At 36.4% G+C, this 15,823-nt stretch overlaps 1 protein-coding gene across 4 annotated transcripts in view; it reads left to right on the top strand.

Moving 5' to 3' along the window:
- RABGAP1L (RAB GTPase activating protein 1 like) overlaps positions 1-15,823 on the top strand; it is a 245,276-nt gene that overhangs the window by 17,692 nt on the left and 211,761 nt on the right. For all 4 annotated transcript variants that reach the window (XM_061345653.1, XM_061345652.1, XM_061345651.1 and 1 more), the window contains 8 exons: positions 1,606-1,773; positions 3,016-3,208; positions 4,867-5,077; positions 7,085-7,259; positions 8,024-8,184; positions 8,997-9,107; positions 13,084-13,150; positions 14,635-14,737. In XM_061345653.1, the coding sequence (XP_061201637.1) occupies positions 1,639-1,773; positions 3,016-3,208; positions 4,867-5,077; positions 7,085-7,259; positions 8,024-8,184; positions 8,997-9,107; positions 13,084-13,150; positions 14,635-14,737 (1,156 nt within the window). In that variant the 5' untranslated portion in view covers positions 1,606-1,638. The remainder of the gene's footprint in view (positions 1-1,605; positions 1,774-3,015; positions 3,209-4,866; positions 5,078-7,084; positions 7,260-8,023; positions 8,185-8,996; positions 9,108-13,083; positions 13,151-14,634; positions 14,738-15,823) is intronic.

The following is a 15,823-nucleotide window of genomic DNA, read 5'->3' as shown; positions in this document are numbered from 1 at the left end:
TAGTTAACAGTGTGCCTGTGAGTTTGTACTTCGCTGCAGAAAGAACTCATAATCTAATATTAGCAGTTTGCATTTGTCTTTTGACTATTAATATAATAGAACCATTTTATATTGGAGTTACTGTGATATTCTCCTATAAATAAGAATAAAAAGTAAACTTAGACTAAACCACTAAAGATTGTCAAAATAGGGTAACTTGGGATCCCTCTTTTCTGCAAACATGTTAGAAGTAGTGGTGGGGCTTCATTTTTGTCATATTCTATAAGTCCAGCAATATTAGGTATAGGCTGGGAGAGACGTTTTGGGTAGACTAGATATTTGCTCCTAATGTGACTGCCCATCATCTTCTGCTGTGTTCTCCAATGGTGGCATAACTGCAGAGCTAATGGTAACTCAGGGTATGCAGTATTTGGGGAGCATAATTTTATGTCTTCTGACTGCCTTCAAAGAGGTAATAGCGGGCATTCACTTTTATGTTGAGGATTTACTTTGAAATTAATGTTCATTTTGAGCTAGATTTGCTGTTTATTGCAAGTAGTACACAAGCTCTTCAGAAACATTTTTACATGACAATTGTTAAAAAATACATGGAGTTAATAAACTGTTTACAACATGCGTAGTCTGAAGATATGAAAGGCAAAGAGTTGTAAGCTGCTAATCTGAATTTGTAATCACTCTGTGAATACTATAGCTGTTTTTCAGTGCTATTTTATAATGTAAATCTTCTAAAAAGTTTTTAATGCTATACAAGTCAGTTACCCCAAAGATTTGAGTTATTTTGGGATTTCTGTGAGTAATACCCTCACTGGTTGATGAATAAAATTGTGGCTAAGTTCGGGAGAGGGAAAATCTTGTAGCATTGCCTGTATCAATAGTTATTACAAGCCTAGTCTTTGAAAGACCAAAATCATGCTGACTGTAGTTTCAAAAGGGATAGACTGCTTTCAATACAAGGATGTTTTATAGTTCTCACGTTTTTTTCTTTTTTGTCCAGAGTTGCTCAACTGCCTTTTGTGGCTAGCATGTGAAATAATGCCATTCAGAATGGTGAAGAACACGCATGTCTTTTTTAAATTCTGTTTTTGTGGTTCTCTGTAGCCAGACCTAAATTTGCATTCTTTTCATGATCACTTGGTGGTTTGAAACTGTAATTGAGAAGCAAGCATGGCACAGTTCTGCAGCATTGTATTGCTGTGAAGGACAATGTGAAGCTAAACCTGTGTTTGTTCACCGGTGAAAACAGACGTTTGATTGAGCTACTCTTTGGGCACTTCCCAGTGTTGGAAAGGTGACAGACAGTAAGAGTTTGTTTCCCCCTGTGCTATATGTGAAGTGGGGAAGTGAAAGCTCTGAGATGAACTTCCTCATGTGTTATCTATTATTGTAGGTAACAGCTGCTGCTGTTAAGTCATAGTATTTTTAAATATATACCCTAAAAATCATGCAGACTATCTGAAAAAAGATTTCTTATACCAATGATTTCAGAGTTTGAGGAATATAGTATAATACATTCATAAAGTTTCCACAATAACTTCATATTATACCTATTAAAATATGGTCTATAGCTTCAAGCCTGCTTATTTAATATTTTTCCTTCTTTGTTAGGTTCTTGTGGCAGGAGGAGAATACTGAGCTGAGATGGAAGTCAAAACATCATTTAGCAAAGCCAGCAGAATTCCTGAAACTGTATCCACATTCATTAATGAAGAATTTGTCCTGGTTCATCAGCAATCTGAGGATACCTTTGGAAAAGATGAAAAACCTCAGCTGAAGGTTTACTATTACTTTATTTTAAATGCATAGTAAGATATGTATTGATGAAAAAATTCAACTTCTTTTGAATATTTAAAGATACTTGTGTGTGCTTAAGGAGGCTCTTAGACTGTCATTATTTGCCCTTGGTTATTACTAGTGAAATTAACTGCTTGGATGAAACAAATCTGTCCAAAAGTGGCAGTTCACTTTTTCTTTTAAAAGCTTCTTCAGGGGTCAGCTTTATTATATTCTGTGGTTATATACATTCATAAAGGACTAAAAAGTTCTTTTTAAAGAATTAGTTTCAAATTAAAGTTTGGGAAGTATTCTTTATGTAGGGATCAGATTTCTGTAAATGTTTTTATCTTAAAAGCACATAATTAGGCCACATAGGAGTAGACCACAGAGGGTTTTGGTTTTTACTTTTTAATTTAGTTTTCCTGCTTAGTGTTACTTTAGGCATGACTAAGACATTTTTCTCAAAGCTTTCTTCTACCTCTTAGTAGCAGAATATTTTAGCATTTGGGTGACAGCTGATTGGTTAATTACAGATTTCCTCACTTGAGTTTCAGTAGCTGGTTTACTGGTTTTGGTCTGCTTGAAACAACAGGAATCTGTTCCCGTTGAAATCACAATTAGTACTTAGTTTGTCTTTGCATAACTGGCAGTTATGTACAGCCAGTGACTTCTGCCTGTATTAAACACTAGCTGCTGCTTTAGTAATTGTCTTGAAAAAGGCAGGTGAGCTGGAGGTAGAATCCAAAATGCAAGTTTATCATCGGCCCTGGCTTTTTTTGGTCTGAAAAGTGAATACTTGTGAAAGGCTGTATGTCCCTCCACCCCCACCAGGGAACATGTCTCATAATTTTCTTACCATTTCTGTAGACTTGCATCCTTCCAATCTGTGGGACAATTGGTGAAACAACTGAAATGGATATGACTAAGAAAGTAAAATTTTGTTCAAGACTAATCAATAACAAAGTCTGATCTTCATTATGAATGGAGGGTATAAACATACAAACCTGTTACTTTGAGAGGTCTATAGCTTTTGGATGCATGGTTTCTGTATTAGCAGTAAAATCATGTGCATTATATGTTGGACATTGGATTATATTTAATTTAATTTTGTTGATTCTTATTGTGTAGTCTTGTTCAGCAAAGGTTCTTAACTTTTGCAATGGGTAAGATTATATGTTTGAAAAATAATAGCGAAAGTAAAGCTACAAGTGTCTTTTAAAATGTGTCATCTTCTGCTTACAGGTATTTTCAAATGGAGATGATCAGCTGGAGAAAGCAATGGAAGAGTTATTGAGGGATTCTGAAAAAGACCAGAACAATTTCACTGCTCTCCAAGAAGGTTCCAGTGATGCAAGCAGCCAGGCAGCTCAGGATGGTTCAGCAGGTCAAACACATATGCCATCTTTGCACCTTGCTTTAGACCCTTCTACTACAGGTATTGCTAAAGTGTTTCCTCCATCAGTCATGTATGGCATTTTTTTTTTCTTTATGCAGCTTCAGGTTAACCTGAAAATGAATATAAAGCTTTCTGGAGCTTCGTTCTAAAACTGTACTGAACGATATCCTGGGCTTCCTCTCCTTTTCTGATTATCTGAGGATAATAGAGAGGAATAGATTGTCATCAGATTGATAGCTTATGCTGTTCAGTTTTGGTCAAGATAATTTTTATTTTGTCTCCAGTCCTAGATGAGTTAGGCCTAAGTGTTGTATAACTTACTGAATGGGCTACAGCTGAGGTAGAAATGCTACTGATGGCATACGAAAAATTCGAGGGCAGTTTTATTGATAGTGCTGCTTGGAAATGGAATATACCTTGTGAAAACTGATAAACTTTTCATCTCTGATTCTATTGCCAGTTATCAGTAAGGACACATTTGGAACTGCTGTTTGCTAGGAATGATTGTGATACTTTTCCGGTATTTGAAATTTTAGTAAAAAAAGAGAAGACAGCTTTTTATATAAAATATATTGTGTATTGTAGATTTTTAGAAATGTATCTCTGTATATTAGGAATACAAGGCTGTGGCCATCTCTGTGGGCCTTGTACTAGACAACTCTTTTTTACTCAGTGGTATGCAGAGCACTTCTGCGGCCTTGTCAGATTATTCTGAAAGCATCTGCTTGGAAAGTGGTGGGGGAAAAAAGAGTTTTTGTGGTAGAATAAGAGAGCTTATGCATAATGGAAACACCCATCTCTTATATACACATACACAGTTTTTTAACCTTCATGATTTAAGTGTTATGGAAATACTAGCTATAGTAATAAGGAATAGAAATAACAGGATTGCTTAGAGAGGTTTGGAATGTCTGTCTCTGGAGATATGAAATCTCATCTGGGTAGGGCCCTAAGTAATCTGATCCAGTTTTGAAACTAGCCATAGTCTAACCTGATCTGTCTTTGAGCAGGAGTTAAAACTACATGACCTCTAGAGGTCTTTTCCAACCTAGATTACTCTGATTTGTCCACCACATCTCCTCTTATTTCTCAAATGACAAAACGCCTTAAAAAAACCCACCAGAAAACAGCAATAGTGGCAAAACTGCCAAAAGCCCCCTCAATATCATCCCAGTCCATACGCGCGATAAAGCAGAAAAAGAATGTTTCTCTTTTGCTAAGTAGAGGAGCAGACAGATATCCTTTTTCTTTCTCCCAGCTCTCTGATGGTTACATGCAGTTAACATAGCTATCCCAGGAATGTGAACTGCATTTCATAATTCTACACAAGCTGCAAAGACCTGGGAGGAAAGAGAATTAGAGGTGTCTTCATGTAAAATGATGAGTAGGAACTAGAAAGAGGTACAAGGAAACTAAAGAACATCTGGGGAACGAGCTTAAACAAAAATTGTGTTCTGGCACTGATGAAGAGAAGCAAAAGGCAGTTTGTCCCTATGCCATACTTGGAGATATGTGTTAGAATAGAATAGGTTTAAGTTAAGCTGCCAGATTTCTTACTATTAGAGCTGAACATTTAAACACCATGCCTGTTCTCCAAAAAAGTGGGAGGTTTTGCTCATTCAGAAAACAATGTGTAAAAAAAAAAAAAAGAAAAAAAGAAAAGCAAATGCTTAAAGAAGTGGTTTCTTTATTTTCAGAAATCTCTGCACCAAGGCCATTTTTTCCTGGTGAACCCCTAGAAGAGGACAGTGTATTGTTTAACAAACTGACTTACTTAGGTTGCACAAAAGTGTCTGCCCCTCGAAATGAACCAGAAGCTCTACATGCCATGGCAAGCATGAAATCCTCAAGTCAAGCCTCTTTACCTGTAACGCTTTATGTTCCAAACATTCCGGAAGGCTACGTAAGGTAACATACAAATCCTTCTTTTGTTACTTGCACAGACACATGAAAGGTGGAATTCGACTTTGTTACTTGCACACTGAAGTAGAATTGCTGGATTTGTGCCTGAAGTTCTTGCTGAAGTCAATTTTGAGAAATTCCTCTGAAACTACACACTGTGTGCTGACATTTAACATGCAGTACATAGTTGGTGGTAGCAGTTGCCGTACGGTGTCAACAGAAGCGTGTATTTCTACCTGCATCTCTCCTCTAATATAAGATTTCCGCTGCAAAGGGAGAGCTGATAATGCCTTGAGTCTAGGGAGATTGGGAGAAAATAATCACCTCCAAGGTAAATATGTTGAGGCAGTAGTAGTCCTGCTGGCTTTTGACTTTGGGTTGAAGAGGTTTGAATTTTAGACTCTTCCATAGATGCTGAATACTTAAGACTTGCTAGTCTTTCTTTCCAGACAGATATGATAAAGCCAAAACCTGAGTTTGGCTAAGGATGCATATGCTGATAGTCTCTAGATACTAAGAAAATTTACCTGCCCCTTTTGAGAAGGGTCTATTTAAGTAGTGATCAAAGAGTCAAGTTCTTAATCAGGGTGCAATAAAGGTGCATCTGTAGCAGTTTTGTATCCAGAAGTAGGGAGCATCTGAATATTCAAGGTTTTTATGTTTAAACTCTGATACCAAGATGTCTTGAATATCCGTATCAAGGATATGTGCTTTTCTGTGCTGCACCTATGTGTTTTCTATCATCTTGTGCAGAAAGGGCTTTAAAGCATATGTATTTTCTTCCCATTTGCTCTTTGAACCAAATTTAAATTTTCATTTGACAGTATGACAATATTTCAGTTGAATTAGGAAATTACGCGGCATAGTTTTATGATGCAACTGCCACATGAACACAAGGTGTTAGGATGCTGTACCTATTTTCATAGCTATTCAAGCTATATTTCATAACTTGAATGTGTCCATTCAGGAAGGTTGAAACTGAAGGTTCCTTCGATCTTCAATTGCAGAAGACATCATTAAGCAAAGAACTGCCTAAGAATTTGCACAGAACTGTAAAGGTGAATCTGTGTGACATGATACGCTCAATTACAGTTGGAGTGGCACCAGTGCCATCTTTGAGGAATGTTTCCATTCAATTCAGACAGTTATCTGAGTACTTGTCATGTGGGGTTCCATTTACCATGTTCCACCAATAGTACTGTATGCTAAATCTTGTCTGGGATTTTCCTGCTTGTAGAAGACTAGTCCTTTATTTTTATTGTTACAGACTTGAGATTCTATTCCTGGTAAGAAACGTTTACTTACCTTTGATGTGAAGGTGCATATGGACAAGTAGCAAAAAGACAAAGAACTGTGGAACTCTGTTACTCTATGAAACTCACTGTCTAGTAGTCTGTTCTGAGACAACCACCCCTGTTGTCTTCTTTAAAGTTTCTGAAATATTCGTTGGGTTCTGAGTTTGAGAGGAATTCAAAATTTTGTATGAGCCCTTAAACCTGTGATTAATATTCACCTAAACATGGCAGCAAGCATTTGCTAAGTTATGTAGTCCTGTAGAATCTGAATAAATAATGTTTCCTTAATGCTTTCTTAAACAGAGGTACAAAAGAATTTAAATCCATTAAAATTAAAAAAGCCATTTAAATTTTAACATTGCATTTTTTTTGTATGCAAATCACATATTAGCAATTGCTTTAGTTTCTGCATTTCTTCCGGTTTTCTCGAATGATCGCAGAGCAATGATGGTCATTGTTACTGCATGATGTAGAAGTATTATATTTGTCTGTAGTATGGAGTATAAAAGAAATTAAGCCAGTGTTACAGCCAGAAACATTTAAATCTTAAATTTGCAAAGCCTGACATTTCTGTTCTTACTGCTCATCTTGTGTACTTGAATTTAGTAGTAATTACAGTTTAGATACTTGTTTATCTAACCGCAGAAGAGCCTTTTAGATAGGCATGTTTATTTTATTGACCTTTTTCTTTGATCCCCCCTCTTCTTTTCCTTGACAGAATAATAAATCAGTCAAGCAACACAGAGATAGCCTCGTTTCCAATCTATAAGGTGTTGTTTTGTGTGCGTGGACAAAATGGAACTTCAGAAAGTGACTGTTTTGCATTTACTGAAAGCAGCTGTGGAACAGAGGAGTTCCAGATTCATGTTTTTTCCTGTGAGATTAAAGAAGCGGTAAGTATTAAATGTTGTACAGTAACTGGTAAAAAGGATACAAGTGGTATTTTAAGAAGTTACTCCAGATGTGGAAATGGTATATTGTGCCTTGAAAAATGTTAACATATGTATAATGAGTTTCACAGAATGTGCAGCTAGTCATAAATGAGTATTAATATAACTTATTTTTTCTTTAAGTATTTCAATGTAATTCCAAAGTGCACTGTGATGGAACGATTTAGGAAGCCTGAATTTAAGACAAGTATTCTTTTTTTGAGGCCTCAGTTGTTTAGATTTCAGAATAAAGTTGCAGTGTAGACCTTATGAGTTACAAAGCATCATTTTACTGTACTCTGCCCTAGGTATTTTGGGAAGAATTACATGATAGTTTGGGGGAAAAGTTTTTTTCTAGGGTGAAAAAACAGAGGTTGAAAAAGAAATGCAAGAGGAGGCTGTTAGCTGTGCTTTTCAGGTTGTGTATTTAACAATGCATTATTCAGGTCCTCTAATGAGTTGTATTCTTAATCTTATAATACTATATTAACCTGCTCAGCATTACATGAGCAGTGAATGTGGCATGAATAGAAACAGGAGATGTTGTTACTGAATTTGCTTGGTTATTAAACACCTGATCTGAATGCTTTATGTTATATGAAGCATGTTTTGTGTTCTTTATAAGAGGAAAGTGGCAGGAATTTTATGACCTTCAAAATCACATCAGATGGATTTATTAAAAGTACTCTTTTTCGTTTTTATAAAAGTATTCTTTTGCTTTTCTGCAGGTCAGCCGAATTTTATATAGTTTCTCGACAGCATTCAAACGTTCTTGCAAACAAGCATCTGATCATGTTAAGGACTTTCTTCTTCCTACTCCAGATAGTGATGTGTACACTTTCAGTGTTTCCTTAGAAGTCAAAGAAGATGATGGAAAAGGAAATTTTAGGTAATCTGAATGGAAAGGGAAAAGTGGAAATATCTTTGAAAAAAGCATATAGTTATTTGCAGAATGCATAGCTACTGTGTCCAGTAGAAATTATTTGGCCTCACTTCATAAGTAGACTCATTATAAAAAGGAAGCTATTGCTTTGCTTTTACAGTTTTCTTCTCCATATTTTTTCTCTCAAGATCAAAAATCATTGTACCTTTTCCAAGTTAGAATCTTTTGAACATGATTTGTGGTAGGGATACTAAAGGTAGGCCTCTGTAAATGGAAAAGATAGTAGGAACTCTGTTAAATACTTCATTGAACCAGTTCTCTTGAGTGACCACAATCTAGCAGTCTCTTTATTAATTTATTTTAAATAAGCTAATGAAGTCCAAATTTATTCAAGATTCAGAAAATGTAAACTTCTCCTAGTGTTACAGGGGACAGAGGAGGAAAGTATTCTTCGCCTTACAGTTAATTACAAGATTTTTTAGAATGGAAGAGAGAGTTGATAGTAAGAGTTAGTTCTGTGAAAATGTCCTATTTATTTTTTCTTCGTAGCTGGTATATAGCGTATTTTCTATAATTTTAAAACCTCAAATACCCCATGCAGTTTTGAATACATTTGATAAACCCCAGACAGCATACTAAATGTGAGCCTGTAGTGTGTTTTTCTTCAGTGGCGCTTTATTAACTTGTCAGTAAAGGAAGAGGAGGTGTCAAATAACTCGAGCCATTAACATTGTAAGTGGGCTGCCACTCTCTTGTCTGTATTTAACAGTTAATGTTTCATACCTGTGCTAAAGAAACTTGTTTCTTTATTACTTTAGCCCTGTGCCAAAGGACAGAGAGAAACTATATTTCAAGCTTAAACAGGGAATTGAGAAGAAAGTGGTGATTACAGTTCAGCAACTCTCAAACAAAGAACTGGCCATTGAAAGGTAAGATTCTTATGAAAATAATGCAGGTTATGTTTCTGAGAGAACAATATTTAATGTACTTTTTCCTAGCTTTGGAAGTTATGTGACAGAAAAACATACAACATTTATAGGTGCCCAGTTCAGTTTTAAATTCCTTCTGAAGTATTTGTGTAATTTTTAGGTGAAAACAAGAAATACGGCCTGTAATACTCAGACATTCTTGGCTTTTGCTTTTTAATTGTCTTTTTGAATGTGGTAGGATACTTAAAACATTCAAATGCTCTTGATTTTGCCTTCTGTTGGTTTTAAGTAGTGCAAAACTGTGCATCTATTGTAATCCTGCTTTACCAGCATCTTGCTGTTTAGTGTAAATAATGAAGTTACATTGTTTGAGCTACATTAAATCTTGGAGCATATGAATCTATTAGATCAGTGTACTGGAACACTATACGTTTGGACTCAACCTCCTGTTCAGAAGGAGCAATCTTTTGGTGGAGTCTTCAAGATAAATAGGATTCCTTTGTAGTTTTGTTATAACGTGATTCTAGTGTCTGTCTTCAAGTGGTGGTGAAGAGCCTGGGAATGGTTGGTAACTTGTGTTTCATGGAAAACACACCAGGGGTATCCCTTTTGGACAGCATAATCTGACCTTTTGTGCAAAGCATGTGCACAAGAAGTGGACTGTGCATATGAAGAAATAACTCTTAGTTACTGTGTTCATTAACAGTACACTCTTGTTACTACAGTAGTAGTAAGTACTGCATTAATTTAAATCAGGAAATCCTCAATAGCTCAATTTTTAAAAAATAGCAAACACCACCAGATGGCAATCTTATCAAGGAGTCACAATAGGAGAATATACTGTTACTGAAAAGGGAATTAAAGATAATGGGAGAATCAAGAAGGAAAAACCCACAATCCTCCCGGAATTTAAGATTAATGTCTTGGCTTGCTTTCAGACTTTGATTTCAAAAATAAAACTGAAATTATAAGCAAGGAATATATAGCAAAATTTATTATGAATATTCTTTTTTGTTGTAAAATTGTGCTTTTACTACTCATTGGCTTAAAAAATGCTATTTTAATTATGTTTTTAATTGAAATAATTTTGGTTTCAGAATTCAGTTAATAAATTATGAGCTCTTTTGAGCATTTCTAAAATTCATTTAATTGTTGGCTTGATTTCCCTCTCTCTTCCTCCTCCCCAGAAGTGAAGCTCCCTCCCTTAGAAATAAGTTTTTATTTTGGTATTGTTTAGGATATTCAATTAAGATGTTATTTTTATCGCCACAAGCTTTGCTGATAAAAAGTTCAGTTGACGTGACATACACAGGCTTGTAAGTAATTTAATGTTCTTACTACTCATAATATTAAAATTCAAAAGCAGTATAGCCGATCAGTTCAGGTTATATCAGGCAGTGAACTTTTAAGCAATTTAATGTTTCTTCAGAAATATTTCTAAGTGGAAATCATAATGCAGAAAAATGTTGTTGCTAAAGAAGTTTGGCCTAAAGAAAAGTAAACCTGGTATCATTCGGAGAAACTTGACACCTCCTGGTGTTTGGATAGGGCCTGTTGCTTTGTTGATAGAGTCGGTTACTCTCAGTTGAGTTACTTTGGCCCCTAGTAGAAGCTAGTGACCCCTCTATTATTATAAATGGTAGTTCTCTCAGAGATTTTCTACCCCAGGAACAAAAAATAGCAAGTCAGTCTACTGCAACGTTCTGCCTGGTCTAATTAGTCTCACAGAGGAGCCTGGTTAAGTCCTAGCACACTAGCTACCTCTGTTGCTTTACATGATGCTGCATTATGCAGTGTATATAAAGCAAAATTGCTGTCTATTGTTTTATTTACCACTTTGACTTTTAAGATTCTAGTAAGGAGAATATGAAGAAAGAAAAACAGAATTGTGGATGCAAGTTACTGTTTAAGTGTAATGAGGTAGAAAATGAAAATCACATAAACATAATAAAGGCAGACTTACTAGATGGTATAGTAATTGCATATCTTAAGACCTTTACAGTTAATAGCATTGTTGAAATGATACTTGCTTTTATCTTTGCTCAAGATACAATAGTTTCACAGCTTTCAGGAAAACAGACTGTGTCTTCATTTCTAACCTGTGAATGTTCAAATAATCTCTTACAATTTATGTTTGTTGAAAAATGTAAATTTTCATTTGGGTAAGTGGGCTGCCCAGATGACAGAACAGCTTTTGTTCAGATTTAGAGAATGTGGAAATGGCGGGCTCTTCCTGGTGTGCTCGGTTACCTGATGGAAGGGTACAGAGGAAATGGAGTTGGATTTTTCTGGGAGGTGTGGAGTGGTAGGATTAGAGTTAATGGACACATATGACTTCACTGGAAATTCCTGTGAATTAGGCCAGTGGTTGTCGATACAAATGGAGCATTGGAACAGGTTGCGTAAGAGGTCATTTATTCTGTTCTCAAAGGTGCTCAGGACTTGACCTGGAGCACCTCCCATATGAAGATCGGCTGAGAAAGTTGGGGCTGTTCAGCCTGGAGAAGAGAAGGCTGCGTGGAGACCTCATAGCAGCCTTTCAGTATCTGAAGGGGGCATATAGGGATGCTGGGGAGGGACTCTTCATTGGGAACTGTAGTGACAGGACAAGGGGTAATGGGTTAAAACTTAAACAGGGGAAGTTTAGATTGGATATAAGAAGGAAATTCTTTCCTGTTAGGGTAGTGAGGCACTGGAATAGGTTGCCCAGGGAGGTTGTGAACGCTTCATCCCTGGCAGTGTTCAAGGCTAGGTTGGACGAGGCCTTGGGTAATATGGTTTAGAGTGAGGTGTCCCTGCCCATGGCAGGGGGGTTGGAACTTGATGATCTTGAGGTCCTTTCCAACCCTAACTATTCTATGATTCTATAAAGCCCTGGGCAGCCTGATTCAAGTTGGTCCTCTTTTGGGTAGAGGTTTGGGTCAGACTGCTTGTAGAGATTGCTTTTGATTAACATTGTTCTGAGAGTCAGTGATAAAAACTGGTATGTCTGATTATATTAGAGAATTGAATTAAAGAACTGAGCTGTACAGAAGAAAAATTCTCAAAGCAAGCCCCTCTGAAATACAACCTTATTTTTCTGTAACGTTTCATGGTTGCTTTTGAGGTGGTTTGGGTTTTTCTTTGGTTGGGTTTTTTCTATTTTTATTTTTTCTTATTTGGGGTCAAACATTTTTAAAAGTCTTTGCAAAATTGCTTGCAGCTTCTGTTATAAATACATAATTCTGTTTGGTATTTTTAAATTTGTAATGGAGTATTTTCAGAGGAGGAAGATAGAAATGATTTCAGAAATTTCAGATCTGGATTTGTGCCTTCAGTATTGAGGAAGTTCAAAAGTCTGAATGCTTTAAGAACTTTTTTTCTTTTTTAATACTCTTAAAAATACCAAGAGCATTTTCTTGTTAAATGATTGGACAGGTATTCTGGAATTCAAGGCCTTGTATAATAGAGAAGTTCAGTTTTAAAAAGTAAAGAACGGAAGTCTAAAAATGGAACAAATTCCCTCTCTCTCTTTTTTATTTTTAAGGGCCCATAACGCTGCCTGTTGTTTGACACCAGTGATATTCTGAGTGATAGAAGGGTGAATTTGTAATATTTTGTATGATTGTATGAAAACAATTTTTAAAATGGTCTGGGGAGGAAGTGAACTTCTTATGAATCTCCATCACTTATGTATAGGAGCTGTTGATATCTTTAAATTAAATATTATAAATTGTCTTTAAGAAGAATTGTTCATTGGTCAGACGCTAACCTCTGTCATCTTCATTCTGGAAAACAATTTTGTTGTCATTTCTGTAATAGACATTGTGATGTTTCCTGAACATTACCATAACACCAACACAAAATTGATAAGTTTTTCTTTGAATTGCAATCAGTAGGTGGCTGTGCCATTGTGTTCAAGAAAATACTTCTGTATTTTGAAAAACTGATCTCTCTCTCTTTTTCTCATTCTCTCTCTTTCATGTAAACTTGACAGATGCTTTGGGATGCTGCTAAGCCCTGGACGAAATGTGAAGAACAGTGACATGCATTTACTAGACATGGTAATGCTTAGCTCTAATAACCTCTTTAGTAAGATAGAGGTGATCTAAAAAAGCAAACAAAACCCAACAAAACAAAACTCTCATCTGTTTGGTTTTTGTTTGTGGTTTCTGAAATCCTGGGTTTTATATCTTGAAACTAGGCATGAGTTTGTTATATACAGTGGACAAAACATTTCAATAAATGTCCAAACCGATAGCATCCGTTGTTTGTTCAATTGGTGAAGCACTGATCAGGTCAGTTGACAGGTGGTTGTTACAAATAACTAAGCTTTCTGTTTTGTGTGAAGCATGTTGCCTAAAAATTTAGACCGAACAATTATTATTTTAAAAAAAAAAGTGAGTATTGGGGAAGTGGTCTTACTTTTGCAGGACACTGGAAATTTTGCCTTTATTTCCTTCATTTAAATTTAAGTTCTTGCTCAGAATTTGAAGTATTCACTTGTCTTCTGTAATCTTCCATTTCTTACGAGCTGCTTCTAAGAAAAGTACAAAACAATATTATACTTGCTGTGATAATATCAATTGACTTCCATGTTCTCGATAAGTATGCAGCCATTTTCAAGTCAAGAAGTGCATGAGATAACCAGTCAGGGATTTTATAGCTACACAGTAATCCCAGTTTTTCCCAGTCCATTTCTTTACTCATGTGGATGATTCTAGCTGTCAGTATTTAGTTTTCTTGTCAAATTCTTATTTGTTTGTGTCTACCTCTATTTGATGTCATTAGTTCCAACTTTCTGTTTTTATTATTTGATTAGAAATTTAATATAGTGAGTATAGGGCATGATGAATTGGCTTCTATAAATGTATATAACAACTTTTTACTGTATGGACCGTGTATTTGAATTCCTGTCTTTACTCCATCTACAATTTTATATATGTTTACATTTCAAGTACATTTAACCACTGGATGTAATGGCTTATTAGTTCATTTCTTGGTTATACCATATACATATAATTTTGTGTTTTCCTTTAAACCTCTTTTCCTATTTAAATCTGGAGAACTTAGTCACTCTTGCGGCTCTACCACAGATTAGATTGTAGAGTAGAAATGTCAACCTCCTTTCATCTATAAAGAGGTTACTGTACAGGCCTGTTGGATCATTTGGAACTATCCCAGAAAACATGAGGAAGCATGTACTTGCCTCATAGTAGTAATAGCTCCTCAGCTGCTCAGAAAGTAGAGTGGCAGATATCCCAGAATGCTTTCGTGCTTACAGTAAGCATAACTTCCCCCCTCCAACTTGATAAACTATCTTGTCTTCAGTTTCTTATATAATGTTTCTCCTAACATTTCTTCTTTCTCTTCCATTTCCCTATAACCTTTCTCAATTGATTATTTCATACTCTTTATTTTGGCTGTATTTGCTACAGCGAACACAATCTTATTCTGAAGTTCCTAAAACTGTTTTCCCTCCCATGCTTAAATTTCTTTGATAACAAAGCATAACTGTTAATAGAATCCTGTATGTTTTTATTTTTAGGAATCCATGGGAAAGAGTTCTGATGGGAAGGCTTATGTAATTACTGGAATGTGGAATCCTAATGCACCCATGTTTCTGGTACTTAATGAGGAAACTCCTAAAGGTAATTTAATCTAATTTGTAAATTTGTTTTATGTGACATGGGTTTGGTGTATGTGCTTTGTCCTGGGAATAGTGGTGCATATATTGAGTGCTTATAACGTTATGCTCCAGAAGCCTGTGGCTAGGAGCTGTTCTGTGTAAAATATGCAATATAGAATGTCAATAGTTGTTCACAGAACTGTGTGTTGCTTATCCGGAGATGCTAAATTAACGTTTAGGGCTTTTGTGCTTGTTCCCTTGTTATCGGGACTTTTTGGTCCAAAGCACGCATAAGTTGTTTTGCATGTCAGTTACTTAGCAAAGCAGTATAAGTAGTAGGCATTGCTATTCTCTTTCTTTTAGTTTTCAGGTGACTTGTTTGCAAATAGATTACATATTGTCTTTGTTTTAAAATGTTACGAGGGTTACTTGGTACACTGTTTAATGTATACTCTCATTCTCTGCAGCAGGCATTGTAGGGTATAGAACTTCGGTAAATAGAATGTGTTCTCGTGGCTCAGAAAGCCAACTGTATCCTGGGCTGCATCAAAAAGAGTGTGACCAGCAGGTCGAAGGAGGTGATCATGCCCCTCTGCTCTGCTCTCGTGAGACCTCACCTGGAGTATTGTGTGCAGTTCTGGTGTCCTGAAGATGAAAAGGACATGGAACTCTCTTGGAACAAGTCCAGAGGAGGGCCACGAGGATGATCAGGGGACTGGAACACCTCCCGTATGAAGATAGGCTGAGAAAGTTGGGGCTGTTCAGCCTGGAGAAGAGAAGGCTGCTTGGAGACCTCCAGTATCTGAAGGGGGGCTGTAAGGATGCTGGGGATGGACTCTTCATTAGTGACTGTAGTGATAGGACAAGGGGTAATGAGCTAAAACTTAAACAGGGGAAGTTTAGATTGGATACAAGGAAGAAGTTCTTGACCGTAAGGGTGGTGAGGCACTGGAATGGGTTGCCCAAAGAAGTTGTGAATGCTTCATCCCTGGTGGTGTTCAAGGCCATGTTGTACAGAGCCTTGGGTGACATGGTGTAGTGTGTGGTGTCCCTGCCTATGGGAGGGGGGTTGGAGCCACATGATATTAAGGTCCTTTCCAACCCTGTC

This window comes from Neopsephotus bourkii, unplaced genomic scaffold (assembly GCF_033783945.1).
Source record: "Neopsephotus bourkii isolate Nb327-2 ecotype Australia unplaced genomic scaffold, CSIRO-AGI_Nbou_v1 NB_234, whole genome shotgun sequence".
Lineage (NCBI taxonomy): Eukaryota > Metazoa > Chordata > Aves > Psittaciformes > Psittacidae > Neopsephotus > Neopsephotus bourkii.
Note: the sequence above shows the minus strand (reverse complement) of the source record. Positions and strands in the feature narration are given on the sequence as shown.